This window comes from Megalops cyprinoides, chromosome 2 (assembly GCF_013368585.1).
Source record: "Megalops cyprinoides isolate fMegCyp1 chromosome 2, fMegCyp1.pri, whole genome shotgun sequence".
Taxonomy (NCBI): domain Eukaryota; kingdom Metazoa; phylum Chordata; class Actinopteri; order Elopiformes; family Megalopidae; genus Megalops; species Megalops cyprinoides.
The window spans coordinates 44,669,092-44,682,727 of record NC_050584.1 but is presented as its reverse complement, the minus strand read 5'-3'; the positions used below and the strand labels follow the sequence as shown (position 1 = coordinate 44,682,727).

The window sequence follows — 13,636 nt, the reverse complement described above, 5'->3', positions numbered from 1 at the left end:
TTTGGTGCCGTAGAATTTGTAGTGCTGAATAAAGACTCATAAAAGTTGGTCGAAGTATGCTTTTGAGCTAAAAGCAACATTTCTCTGAATATGGGTTACAGACGGAAATGTCTCGTTCTCCCTAAAGGTTCTTCGAGCTCCGCTGATCCTGTCGTGCTCGTCTTTCTGCCCTCCATCATCGAGCCAACTTCTCTGAAGACTGTTACACTTGTCTGCTTTGTCCGGGGCTTGCACGCAAGTCTGGTGGACATTTCTTGGAAGATCAACAACACTGTGGTGACTACACAGGACGGCGTTGCTCAAGCGTCCAGAGAAACTGATGGGACTTACACTGCTATTGGACTCCTCTTTATCACTATCAAAGAGTGGAACTTGAGCAATAACTACGGGTGTGTGGCAAGGCAAGGCAGAAAGGTTTACCAGGCAAGCACACAAGCTTCTGCTTGCTGGGGTACGATTTAGGTAATGCTTATGGACCTAGTACTTTGAAAGTGCAAAATATTACACATTTACATTCATAAACACTATACTTGCAGCGTGTTTGTAAACATCTAACACCTATGCTATGTATTCTAACATCTTCCTAAAACAGTAACTACAGCTGTGAGGGTGAGATTTTTTATGTTTTAAAATATCTCAGCAAATTCTTTTCTAATAAACATGATGAAATATGACTGTTTCAATTCTGTTTATTAAAAAGAATCATATGTTCCAGACAAGCTGCTTGAGAACAGGTTTTGAGGCATTAACTGCACAATGTGTGACTGACAACACACTTTAAAAGCAGTAGCATTGACAGGGTACACTGCTAGATTTTTGTATTTTAATAGCAAATACATAGTTCATACATATGAACAAGGAATGATATACTTTCAAAATATGACAATTACACTTGGAATGCTTAATGACTTGTTAAAAGACAAATAAAATATTATTCTTGAATGCTGAATGAAGATCATGCATAATATTTGGCAAATAATCTGTAAGCGCGCAGTGACATCAAACCACTTTATGTTCTGTAGCAAATTTAGACATTTGTATTGCACAAATAAAACAAGTGTTCCTTTTTTATATGGAAGAGCTTGCAAACACTGGAGTATGAGTACAAAATTCAGTATCCTGAGTTACTTCTCCAGATACATCACAAGAAAACCAAATGTCAACATTCTTTGCATTTCAGCATTACAGTGCAGGTAGTCGACTTGATTAACTCATTCAAAAGGCACCAGAGATGTGTTAAGTTTACTTTCTGTGGAGCGCTCCACCATAGTTCTGGATTTCTATTTACATGTGGTCAGCACTGGACCATTACTTCACATGTTATGTGAAACAGGAATGGAGAAACGCCATCTGTGACATGGGAGCTGCTGAAGGGGTTTTTACTGAAGATATGCATTTCACGGTAATCCCATCACAGGTCATTTCACCCTAAAAAAAGCATTAATGTAATTTAGGCCAACTTGTCCTTAGAATCCTTGGTCACAAGTCCGTGTTATTCTATTAACCGGTTATTTGTAGTTCAGGGAATTATGCGAAATGTTTGGCCATATTTGGCATTGTTTCAACTACAAAAGATTGCGGTGTTACAGAAAGACAGGCACATACATGAGGATACAGCACATATTCTTTAAGAGGTTGTAGCAGTTCATGAGACATTTCTAACAGTCCCCTAGCGCTGGTATATGGAATAACCTATTCTAAAAGTAATGAATGAGTCTGCAAAATATATATATATATATATATATATATATATATATATGTTAGTAACCAAACCATGAAAATCAAAATGCAGCTTATCAATGTAGTAACCTAGTAGCTTTTATAGTAAATATGTTGGACTTGTCCCTGTTAGCCAAAATATTGCTGTTTGTTCATAAGCACAACTGATACAAAATTTGTTCTGGAATGTAAAAAGCGGACTTCAATTTTTGGAAAGCAGAGATGTAAAACTGGGTACACAGAATACAATGATGTGGTTCACGATACAGACAGTCACTACAGTAAGACGTAAACTCACAAGTTGTGGTGGTGGTGGCTGTTGAGGGGGAATGGGTAAATATGAATGTCACAGTCAAAGCCCAACCTGAGACAGGGCAGACTTTGAAATGGGTCTTTAGCTCTTTAAAAGAGCTGTTCTGCTCTTAGAGGCCCTTAGAGGTAAAGAGAGGAAAGGAGTCAGGATGAAGTAATTCCTGAGAAAACAAACACAATCATCGCATGCTGGGAGCAGAGAGCTTTTGTGGGGCGAGCGAGTGCACCAGCTCCTCCACCCAGCGCACCTCGCAGGCCACCTGCTCGGCCAGCGACTCGAAGCGGTTCTCCAGGCGGCCGAACTTGCGCTTGAGGGCGTTGGCCGACAGCAGGGCCGCGCGAACCTCGTCCTGGCTCTTCCGGCGCTGGGACTGGGTGCGTTGCAGCTCCTGCCTGATCTGGCCCAGGTCGCTCTCAATGCTCTCGTTCTCCTCCTTGTACCAGCTCTCCTTCTCCTCGTAGATGGACAGCAGGGCCGCCACGTCCTCCCGGCACGACCTCTGGTTGCGCTCCAGCTGCCGCAGCCCCTCCTCGGCCGCGGCGATCTCCTCCATCACCTGGGAGAAGCGCTCGAAGTTGATGTAGGTGTTGTTGGGCGGCATGCTGGAGTGGGACTTGATGGTGTACTCCTTCAGCCGCGTGGTCTTCAGGCGCCGGCGCTCCGGCTTGCGCCCGCTCTCCTCCTGCCGCACGTTCCGCCTCTTTATCACCTGGGAGACGGAAGATGGCGGAATTTTAGCAGGTTAGGCTCTAGTGTCCATTTAACCAATTGCACAGGTTTTATCAACAAGAGGAGATCTAGTCTAACCTTGATCCAGGGATGCTGCAGACTGTCTTCAATTGTCATTCTTTTCCTGAAATAGAGAAAATGGGTCTCCAATAAAGCCTACACAGCCAGACAACAAACTGATAAGCACCATCACATATAAATGAAATATATATTTGATGGATCCAATAAACCATATTTTATCCTTTCAGAGTGGAATTGCAAAACATAATTCTTACAATTCGAAAACACATTCTTGACATTGATATTGACATTGTCAAAAGACCTGACACTTCAACACAACTGAGGTTTCATTAAGGATGCATTCAGTTGTACCAAAATAGCTAAGGCATCCCAGTTGTCTGTACTTGACTGATGAAATCATCTTTGCATTCATCTAAAACACAGTCAATTACTTAAAAAAATTACAAAAAATCTAGAAGATTGCCAAAACCCAATCTTAATCTTTATGAAAGCAAAAGTCTTATTTGGGGTGTTCAGATGTTTTTTTTGTGCTGTGGCATTGAAATGTATCGAATATCATGAAACTGAACTGATGTCACGACAATGTTCAAAATTCTGCTGTTGCAACAACCATACTTGACAGTCAATGATGCTCACTTGGGATCTTTGACCAGCAGTCTACGGATGAAGTCCTTTGCCAGTTCACTGGTATTGCTGAAATACTCCTCATCAAAGTCGTAGTTGACAGCCGAAATGTTGGTCAGGGTCTCCTGCTTGGTCTCACCCAGGAATGGAGAGGCACCACTCAGCCTATGAAAAAACATTGCTTTGACTTCACTTGCTGTGAAGTGTTGGTGCAACTATCATCTACAGCATACACTGACCTTAATAAAACTTTGCGCTGACATTCAGAAGAATGCATATGAGTATGTTTCCCATCAATAATCATATTGTGACTAGATGCTAACTAATGTTTGGGTTATTCTGATGCCAGTATTACGAAAGACAAGGGTCGATGCCAGAATACTTTCTGGTTTAGTAACAACTCTCCTCTAATATATTATATCATTATAGATGAATACTTACAAGATATATGTGATGACTCCAATGCTCCTGGGGAAAAAAAGTTAGTTACACAATTATATAAAATTTGGAGACATTTGTGACTAATTTAAAAAGGCTTCTTTTTACAATTTATCTTAGAAAACACATTCAAGTACCATCCTATTTCAAACTGTGCTCAAACTGTGTGTGCATCTGTGTGCTATATATGCAGTGTACACACACACACACACACACATACACACAAATACTTCTGCAGGTGGCCGTGCACTTTTGAGATTAAAGTACAGCGATTTGGTACAAGACTATGCAAGACTAACACACCAAATGACACAGAACACAATATTTAAAAAAATAATAAATTAGAAAAATGATTCATCCAACTATTTGGCATTGCCAATTATGTTACGTTCCATTTATACATCGTTTTCACACTCACCACATGTCTGCTTCAAGGCCAAGGGGCTCATAGTTGACTATTTCTGGAGCTGCCGGAAAAAAACAAGAAAAATGCACTTTGTTCCAATTTGTTTTTCCAAGTAGGAATCACTGGTGACAAACACAGGAAAATTCTGTGAGACATGGGAGCCACTTTAAATTGGCGTGATTTTCTAGAAATTTTCTTGTATGGGTACTCTATAAGCAAATTATAAGAACGGGATCGCTTGTAGTTTTAATAATAATATAATTAATATCACCCATATTACGGGGGGTATGGTTATTAAGGCTATTCAACAAATAAAATATGTTTGCTGCACAATTACTGACACAGGATTCCTGAGAAATACTGCAGTTCTAATGCACACCTTACATGAAACATGTCAAATAGCCTTGATAACCCACCCCTGCGTGCAGACACACACACACACACATTTCACTATGTACTAGCTTACATACATACATATGAATATATGACGTATAAAATCCCTGCAATTGATAAAACAAAAGACAAAGATCAAGACTTCAACTTCATCTCAAATAGTGGTTCACATTTCTGAAATAAATGGAAAAAAAAATTCGCACCTACAAACTCAGGGGTACCAAAAATATTCTTAAATTCATTTCCCGCTTTGATCTGGTGCGCAATCCCAAAGTCAATCAGCTTGATCCTGGGGTTGGGAACATTCTTATCCAGAAGCATGATGTTCTCAGGCTACAACAAAAAGCATGTGTTCTGCTTCAATCGACTTGAATATCAAGATAGGAACAAAAAAACACTAAAAGATACAGAGATGCTGTAAAATCCATAACCCCAGGGTTCTGTAAAATACTCTTTCTACAGTTCATGAGAAAATATATCTGAATTCTGAGCTTTTAAAACTAGCTCAATTTTCTTTCAAGTTACAGTGGGTGAAATGGACTGGGTGCCAAGGACAGAAACATCAGAGAAAGGCTCTCTACGTCTCAATAAGCCTGCGACAGTGTTTATTAAAGCAGACTGAGAAGGCTCTGAAAGTTTACTACTACGCTGCCACAGTCACCTTCAGGTCGAAGTGCGCAATGTGCTTGGAGTGCAGGTAGTGGACGCCGTCCAGGATCTGCTTCAGAAACTGGGTGGCCTCCTCCTCGGTCAGGGACTCCTTCTCGGCCAGGAAGTCGAAGAGCTCGCCGCCCGAGACCAGCTCCAGGATGAGGATGACGTCGGTCTTGTTCTCGAAGATGTCGTGCAGCGTGATGATGTTGCTGTGCTCGATCTCGCGCAGGATGTTCACCTCCCGCTCGATCTCCTCGCGGCTCACGCCCCGCCGGCTGGACGACAGGCGCCGCTTCTTGATGAACTTGGCCGCGTACTCGCAGCCTGTGCTCTTCTCCCGACACTTCCGGACGATCGCAAACTGCCCGCTGAGAGGGGACAGGGCGAGAGATCGACAAAGACGACAGAAGAGAGAAGACACTGTCACACTGATATACACATAAACATTTGCACACTTATCAACATCAAATCTGTAACAAGAAAAAATTGAAAATTCATCAGTTAGAGGATGACTACCTGCCTAGAGCAAGGAGGACACTGTTTTGTGTTCTAGCTCTGATAACAATACTAACTCAATAATTAACAAGCTGATATTATGCCATTTCACAAAACAGTGCTGATATGTAAGGTGCTCCTCTATTAAAACAGCAGTTGATACACTTTTTCAGAAAGAGCAAGCAAAACAAAGTTTAAGAGTCATTTTAAGCTTACTAGTGCCAGTATTACCAGAAACTACAGTTTATCATGCAACTGGTGCATCCCTGGACACAGGAATGCCAACCCTTATCTGAAGAGCACATAATAACTTTTCTATAAGGTGACTTCTAAACCATTAGAGTACTGAACAACACAAATAAGCATAGCAAATAAGTTAATATTTTCTATTAATTTCTTATGGGGGTGGTAGTGTCAGAAATCCTTTTTAGAGCAATGCAGCAAACTCAGAACCTCCTCACCCCAGCAGCTACACACAGGGCAAGAGGCTGAAAGTCAGTGCGTAGCCAGAAAATGATGTCATACTTGCAACAACCCGTGCTGAAAACAATACTTCCATATAAAGGTAGTCAAATTGTTTTTGACTTCCTGCAAGTAGATCACTCTCCTTTTTCAGGGTCTCCACCTTCACTCCCAAATTCACGCTCATCAAATCAAAATGCACAATACATCAATGCAAGACATACCTCCGCCAAAGAAACAAGTGAACGCTGCATATATAATGCCTGCATTAAAGAACATCTCGCTGGTATTTAACTTAAGACGTTTTAACAGATTTCCAGTTCAACAATTTGTTCATGTTTAAATGATTAAAACAGTCTAAACAATATTACAGCATCAACAGCATTCATGAACAAGTTCTTCCACTGAAATACAACATGTTCGCAAGCTTTGAGCCACCGTACCTTCCCAGCTCCTCTCCCATTTCATAGTACATCTCCACATTCTCCTGCCTGAATCCCGCCATCATTAGACAGGTTGTTATCTTTCAGTGGTGGTCCGAACTTCCCTCCGAGTTGGTTGGAGTATGGCAACTTAGAGAAAATATTGGCAATAAGTACTGTTATGGGTAAACGTCAATGTGAAAAGAACACAACCTATCACCTTTGTAGATTTTTTTGATGAGGAATATCCTGACCCTGGTCATGAACGTAGCTAGCAAGGTAACATATGTTGTCGCATGAATTACGGTCAGCTGCAGTCCGTTCCAGCACCTTAAGTCTGGCTCTTCGCACAATACCAGACGTCAATGATTTTCTTACTATCAACATGTTGTGTGAGAATGTACATACGAAAACTCTGGATTTTCCATACAGGCCAGCTACATCACCACGAATGACCCCGACAAACTACCTACACCAACTACTAGCTAGCTGGTTGTCAGCTAGCGGGTTAACGTAATGCAATTCTACTAACTCGTCCGTTTCTACCGCTTCCCGACTACCTAACTTTTACTAACCATTCACTGCATACCATTCTTACATACGTCAACATCCTACAGACGTCACCATACTTGGTTAAATGGACTCAGTTCCTTTAACTTTTGTAACTTGGCCTGCTAATTGATACCGTTCGCTAGCTAGCTAGTCACCAACAAGCATCATCAGCTGCCTAAATTGTCTACTTTGGTTGCTACCTAACTAGACCTATGTCTACATTATCTGTGGCTAGCTGGCTAAGTTAGCTACGTATACAGCTAGCTAGTAATGTGGTTAGCTAGGAAGCTAGTTACCCACTATCCACCTAGGGCTTACTAAGTTTATTTTCACATCGATTTATCCCGATATCTTGCTCGCTACCAGACAGCTATCCACATCCTCATGATACTTATATAGCAAGTTACAAGTAACCTTACGTTTATTTCGATGCTCGCATTCTTTTCCTGCTTTTGCATGCATTCATCCAAGACTGGAGTCACTGGGAACGATAAACTGGAATGACATCACTGTAATTTAAGACCGCCTTTCTAAAAACATGAGTTCTATTGGTTTGTCCACACGCTCATTGTACAAGACAGAATGGCAACCATTAAAACGGAAACAGAGCGGAAGTGATTTCTTAAAAAGATAATAGACCGTCTTTGATAAAGACCTGTTTTTCTTTTGAAAGTCATCGATACTGCGCACATTTGTCAATGCCCACACAAAAAGCACACGACAGTAAATCTAAATATTGTTTAGCTAGCTATACCCGAAAAATACTGGTTTGACTCCCAGATTGACCACTATTATTGTACCCTTGGGCAAGGTACTTAACCCGTATCGCCCCAGCAAATATCCAGCTCTGTATGGATAGTATATTAGGTTATAACGTGTGTAAAATTGCGAGTCGCGTTACATTTTGTTTGCTAAGACAGTATTAACGCAACAGAAGCCAATGTTAAGTCGGTAAATCTAGCTAGCGGAGCTCATTGCTGGTATACACAGTAAACACACATTTAGTGCAATTATGTAAATAAAATACCTGTGGTATAAAGTGTAGGCATTCGTTCGATAAAACAGAAAAACTAGTTACTTGTTACCCAGCTGATTAGCGAGCAAGATACCGTCACCCAAGTGCATACCTGGATATCCCCACGACGTCAAACCCAGAGCTAGACAGTAACATATCTGGTAATAAAGAAACTTCCTACATAAAACCTAACGGTGGGAATGCTTTAAAAGTACCTACATTTTAATGTTGCTAATGCTATGTGGATTATAACAGTTTTAACAGTTAACAATGTTATCGAACTACTACATCTAACTTGTTTTAGTAGAAAATGCGGCTCCCTTCATATCACAGTTGTCTCTGTGGCGCAATCGGTTAGCGCGTTCGGCTGTTAACCGAAAGGTTGGTGGTTCGAGCCCACCCAGGGACGACCATATTTTTTTTCCTCGTTGAAAGTGATCAGATGTAATTATGCATTACTATTTGCATTCTTGTGTTAAAACTGCTCTTCACCGAAAAAATACAATTTTAAAGAGAATACACCAATATATTTTGTAAATAGGGCCTAATTACGTTGTACATTCTCTCTTGAATAATGGATTCAGTTTTTAAGTCATATTTATATGATTTCCATGAGACTGAATTCAGTATTGATTCTAAGACGGTATTTTTTTTATTGTACATTACATTTACATTTATTTATTTAGCAGAAGCTTTTATCCAAAGCGACTTACAAAAGTGCGTACAGCAAGTATAGCGACAATTGTACGCCAGTCTGACTTCAGTCACGTGGGAAAGAACAGAGAAGAGATTTCCAATAGCATTATCCCAAAGTTATGATTGGTTTCAGGGGTTCAACAGCCAATTATGCTATCTACTGACAACTAATTGACAGTTTGTACCTAGCAACCATCTCATCGTTTCCCTCACGCAGCACTGACGTTCCAATTAAAGGATTTCGTGATTCCCCTACAAGTAATGTGAACGCATGACATTTAGCTAGGCAAACTAAGCAAGACATAAAACGTCTAAGTCAGCTCATCCTAAGGCTAACGGAAGAACACAACTGGCATATTTAGCTAGCGAGATAGCTAGCTAACCAGGTTCTCATCTCATTTAACTTTAGTTAGCAAGATCGTCCAACATCAGCTTCAGCTGTGTTCTGCATACCTATAGCTAACATTGTGTTTCTCACCACAATCAGGCCAATTAACTGATTTCTGAATTCCCTCAAATTGACTGAAACCCATCTTTAGCTCGACCAATTAGCTACAGTATGTTTCCTGCATGTTGCCAAGTTGGTGCACACCGGTTACCGGTCAGGCGTGTGGAGACCACGTAAAATCAGAGACGTTGGTGAAAATCTAGCATTGCGTTGGTCCAAATTTCAGAATAGCTACGTTCTGAGAGTAGCTTGACCATGCAAGTCGATCACCAGAAGCCGGGCCTGGTACGATACAACCTGCACGAAATACACCAGAAGATTTCCACCTGTAGAAAAATTTCGACATTTCGTTTTATTTAGTCTACTGCAGAAGAGTGCATCTGTTTAGTTTCACTTCGTCGTAACTGTAGAGCGAAGAGAGCAGTATTGGTACCCTACCATCAGAATCTTTAAGGGAAAGACAATGCTTTCCCCCATAATCTTTAGTTGTTCGCGTTTCTGTTCAGCGCAGGCCAGTAAGGCAAAGAGACAAATCACCCACATTTTCGAGCTCTATTCGAGTAAAACGGATTGTTAGCACCCCGGAATGCTGGCCCGTTAACTGGTGTCTTTGCGCGGGCCAACATAGGCTACTGAATGCTAACAAAAGAAACAGCCGGTGGATGGCGCAAAATTCAGTGGTGCGATCATATCTTAGCGTACACGTAAATGTTGTTTTTTAAGTATAAAGGTGAACGTCAGGCGAAAGATAAGACATCTGCAACGTCAGCCGTCAGTACTTATGACAGAACGATGAACATACCATGTAGTGGACACCAGTTCAGCTGTAGCCTAAATTACTGTAACCGTCGTGTTCAGACAGAACACCATATAGGCGCCGTGCATTGCTAAGTGTACGGTCAACGTATGCCATCTAGTGGAGTCAATGGCATTGATGTACAGTGCAAGCATCCAACTGATGATCAGCAAGCAGATGTACCCCAAGGAGACGGCGCCAGAGAAGCCTATGAACTGGCCTATGAATGCTCTCTTGCCCGGCCTACCTGCATCCACCAGACTGGTCTTCAATCAACCGAAGAAGGCCCAAGTTACGCCTCTCTTGACTCGCTCCATTGGCTCCTTATAGCTGCCCGCATAGAGTTCAAGGAACTGATGTTTGCATTCAGAACATCCAACATAAGTGCACCTACCTACTTGAACTCAATAGTACAAGTCTGTGTTCCCTCCCGACAACTACGATCTGCTACCGATCGGCGTCTGGTGGTCCCATCACATCGCGGCACAAAATCACTTTGCATAACTCTCTGCGCCGTTGTCCACACTTGATCCGTTCCGCTGAGTCCATCACTGTCTTCAAGAAAAATCTGAAGACACAGCTCTTCTGCGCTCATCTTAACACCTGAAACGTGACCACCTAAGGCAATCTCTTATATCGTAAACATTGGAAAAAGTATTTACTCTATGGTTTCACGCACTTTTTTATCTCTACCAGCTAGTTTGCACCTTGTCTGGCCAACTGTTGAAACTTGGTCATGCTGCGCTTCTAATGATGTTGACTCCCTATGTGGCTTTTTGCTTGTGTTATACTCTGCCTCACTTGTAAGTCACTTTGGATAAAAGCATCTGCCAAATGAATAAATGTAAATGTAACTAAATGAATTGGGGTGTAAAAAAGTAAAAAGCTAACACCTTTAACCTAGGAGATTATATTCTAATATCAAATATAGTTCAAAGAAAAAATCTGAAATTATTTATTTTGATATGTATTTGTGCTGCTCCCACTGCATTGAAAATACAGTATTATGATATGTACTGCTTGGTGGTCGCCTGACTGCCCCCTGAGTTTGTTTTGTTTGCTGTTTAGGGGCCCACACTGACTACTGTCAAATTTGGGTCCCCCGTCAGATATGGTTTCCTTCAGCTTTCAAAAGGTTGTAATACTTGTTTAGGTGCTCTTGAACTTGAGTTGTATAGTTCATTTTACTGTTGCTAATGGGGTCATCTCTAAACCAAAGAGTATCCTGAACTATAGGCCTAACCCAACCCCTAATCCCAACCCTCACCCAACCTGAGTTTAACCGTAAGACTAACATTAACCCTAACCTAACCAATTGTTATGGGGAACCCAATGTGATGTGACATTTATGAATGTTTATAAAAGACAGACCCCCCCCCCCCCCCCCCCCCAATTTTTATTTTTATAAATATTTTTTATTTTAAAATTATTTTATAATTATATACACTTGCTGTTTAATGTTGTTTCTACAGTTAACTGAAGATGTTCAGAGAGAACACTAGGTGGACATCACTCTACAGTTACAATGAAGTGAAACTAATCTGGACATTTGGTCCAATTTATTCGTAGAATTTCTGAAATAATGGTTTCTGTGTATTGAAGTAAACCATCTGTATGCAGACTAATTTTGTGTTCTGTTGGTCCAGTGGTGATTCCCTTGATTTTTTAAATTTTTTTTATTTTGATGTATGATTCATGGTAGAGGTTCGATGAAAATAGCAAAAAGTAATGGTGATAAAGGACAACCTTGGCAGGTGCGTCTTGATAATTGGAACGGAAATGAAAGTATATCATTTTTTCTAACTACAGCTGTGGGTGATTCATGCATTAACTTTATATAATTGATAAAATTGTTGCCACCATTTCCCCCCATATTCTACTAAGACAAAGCCCCTGATGTTTTCAAAGCCTGGCTTTTCGGGGTTAACAGAAGTTGACCAGGTAAACTTAGATCAGTGAGGTCTTTGAATGACCCATTATAGGATGGATTTGGTTTTACCCAGCTTTCATTGTCTGTTAACTATTCAACACCCATATTTTCTAGTTCCGTATGCAAAGCCCTCTCCATCCCTAAAATACCCTTTCTTGACACTATTAAGGCTGAATCTGCCTGAAGTGGGAATTTGAAATTTGCCGCAGCATAAATATTAGTCCAAGTAGGTAGCTTATTCTGAGGGAATACTGTTCCTGTGACAGATCAGTGGCTTAATCTCTTTGCAAAATGTCTTGATGAGCAATGTCACTTGCTTTTTGGAGGCTTAGTATGGCCATATCGACATAGCTCCATTTGTCAGTGTAGAGTTGTGATCAAATAGATGTATAAGTAATTCAGCTGTTTTTTGAAGGCCAAAGCCTCATCCTGATTAAACCATACATTTTGTTGTCCAAGATTATGATTGATTAATCACTTTTAATCATGTTGGATAATGTACTTTGGGCCAACATCTGTGTGTACATAAAGTAAAACCAACAGTTTCACTATTATTTTTGTGAACAAGCACAGCTCAACCCATCTTAAAATCAGGACACTTTCCAGTACTAATAGACTCATTTGCATCAAGAGGGAGAATTTTAGGGGTTACACAAGCACTACGTTTTACATATTTGGCAGGGACACTTTAGAGACTTATTCCTGAGTTACACAGAACACCTCAATTAACATAATACACACTTGTATTATTACAATACAACTGTATTAGCTGTATACTAGCCCACAATTCTTCTGGGCTAGTATAGACTTAACAAAGACCACATCAATAAAGCATTAAATAGGTTCATGTGTGTTAGCAACAAATAAATCAAGAATCAAAAACCCTGAATCAAATACCCTTTGCATTACTGCAGCACACCACATGGGGGCAGAAGTTACATGTGAATCAGTGGTTTGGAGTTTCAAAGTGTTTGTTTTCAATGACAGCAAAGTTCATGTACAGTGCATCCTTTCATACCCCTGCAGGATAAAAAGTCAGAACAGCACATGCACCAAGTCATATCTATGAATATGTATTTTGATGAAATACAAACAAAATGCTTTTCTCTTCAAAGCTAAAAATAACACATTTAATTCTTTGTTTTCAAGATCCATGTGAGTGTAAAAGAAAATGATGTTAACTCACACATGTAAGTTAAAGCTTAAACTACTGTTAATAATTTACTGTTGATAAAGTATGAACGCTTTAAGTTACTTATAGTCAGTTATGACAAAGTGAAAGAATAATCAGCCAGCATTACTGTATAGGTCAGATAAGCAAAACAACTCCCCCGACACAAAAGTAGCAAGTGTGTGCTCTGTAAATACATAACTCATTTAAAATTCACTTCATATGTATTGTTTGTGTGCCATGGATTAATATTGGTTTTAATATTAATGTAATCAAGTACTTAGTGTGCTTGGTAGACTAAAATAAATCCATGGATAAATAAACCCAAAGAATGTTCCACAAGTACCAACAA

The 13,636-nt window shown here is 40.3% G+C and overlaps 1 protein-coding gene and 1 non-coding gene across 2 annotated transcripts; one reads left to right on the top strand and one right to left on the bottom strand.

The window, feature by feature from the left end:
* Window positions 1-1,737: 1,737 nt before the first annotated feature.
* LOC118773549 (death-associated protein kinase 3-like) lies at window positions 1,738-7,722 on the bottom strand. The gene is made up of 9 exons (XM_036522535.1): window positions 7,648-7,722; window positions 6,698-6,826; window positions 5,305-5,665; window positions 4,847-4,976; window positions 4,263-4,311; window positions 3,848-3,874; window positions 3,419-3,571; window positions 2,840-2,885; window positions 1,738-2,741 (listed from the first exon to the last, which is right to left on the bottom strand). The coding sequence occupies exons 2-9, from the start codon at window positions 6,760-6,762 to the stop codon at window positions 2,211-2,213; spliced, it is 1,362 nt and encodes a 453-aa protein (XP_036378428.1). The 5' UTR covers window positions 6,763-6,826; window positions 7,648-7,722; the 3' UTR covers window positions 1,738-2,210.
* An 856-nt stretch (window positions 7,723-8,578) lies between these two features.
* Window positions 8,579-8,652, top strand: trnan-guu. Its single transcript has one exon. It is a non-coding gene; the product is annotated as a tRNA-Asn (tRNA).
* Window positions 8,653-13,636: the final 4,984 nt, after the last annotated feature.

Bases quoted from the DNA above. Each gene is read 5' to 3' on its own strand.
- LOC118773549 (XM_036522535.1), bottom strand. From the start codon at position 6,762: ATGATGGCGGGATTCAGGCAGGAGAATGTGGAGATGTACTATGAAATG. The intron at 5,666-6,697 runs GTACGGTGGCTC...GTCCCCTCTCAG, and splicing joins ATGGGAGAGGAGCTGGGAAG to CGGGCAGTTTGCGATCGTCC. The intron at 2,886-3,418 runs GTGAGCATCATT...TCTCTATTTCAG, and splicing joins CTGCTGGTCAAAGATCCCAA to GAAAAGAATGACAATTGAAG.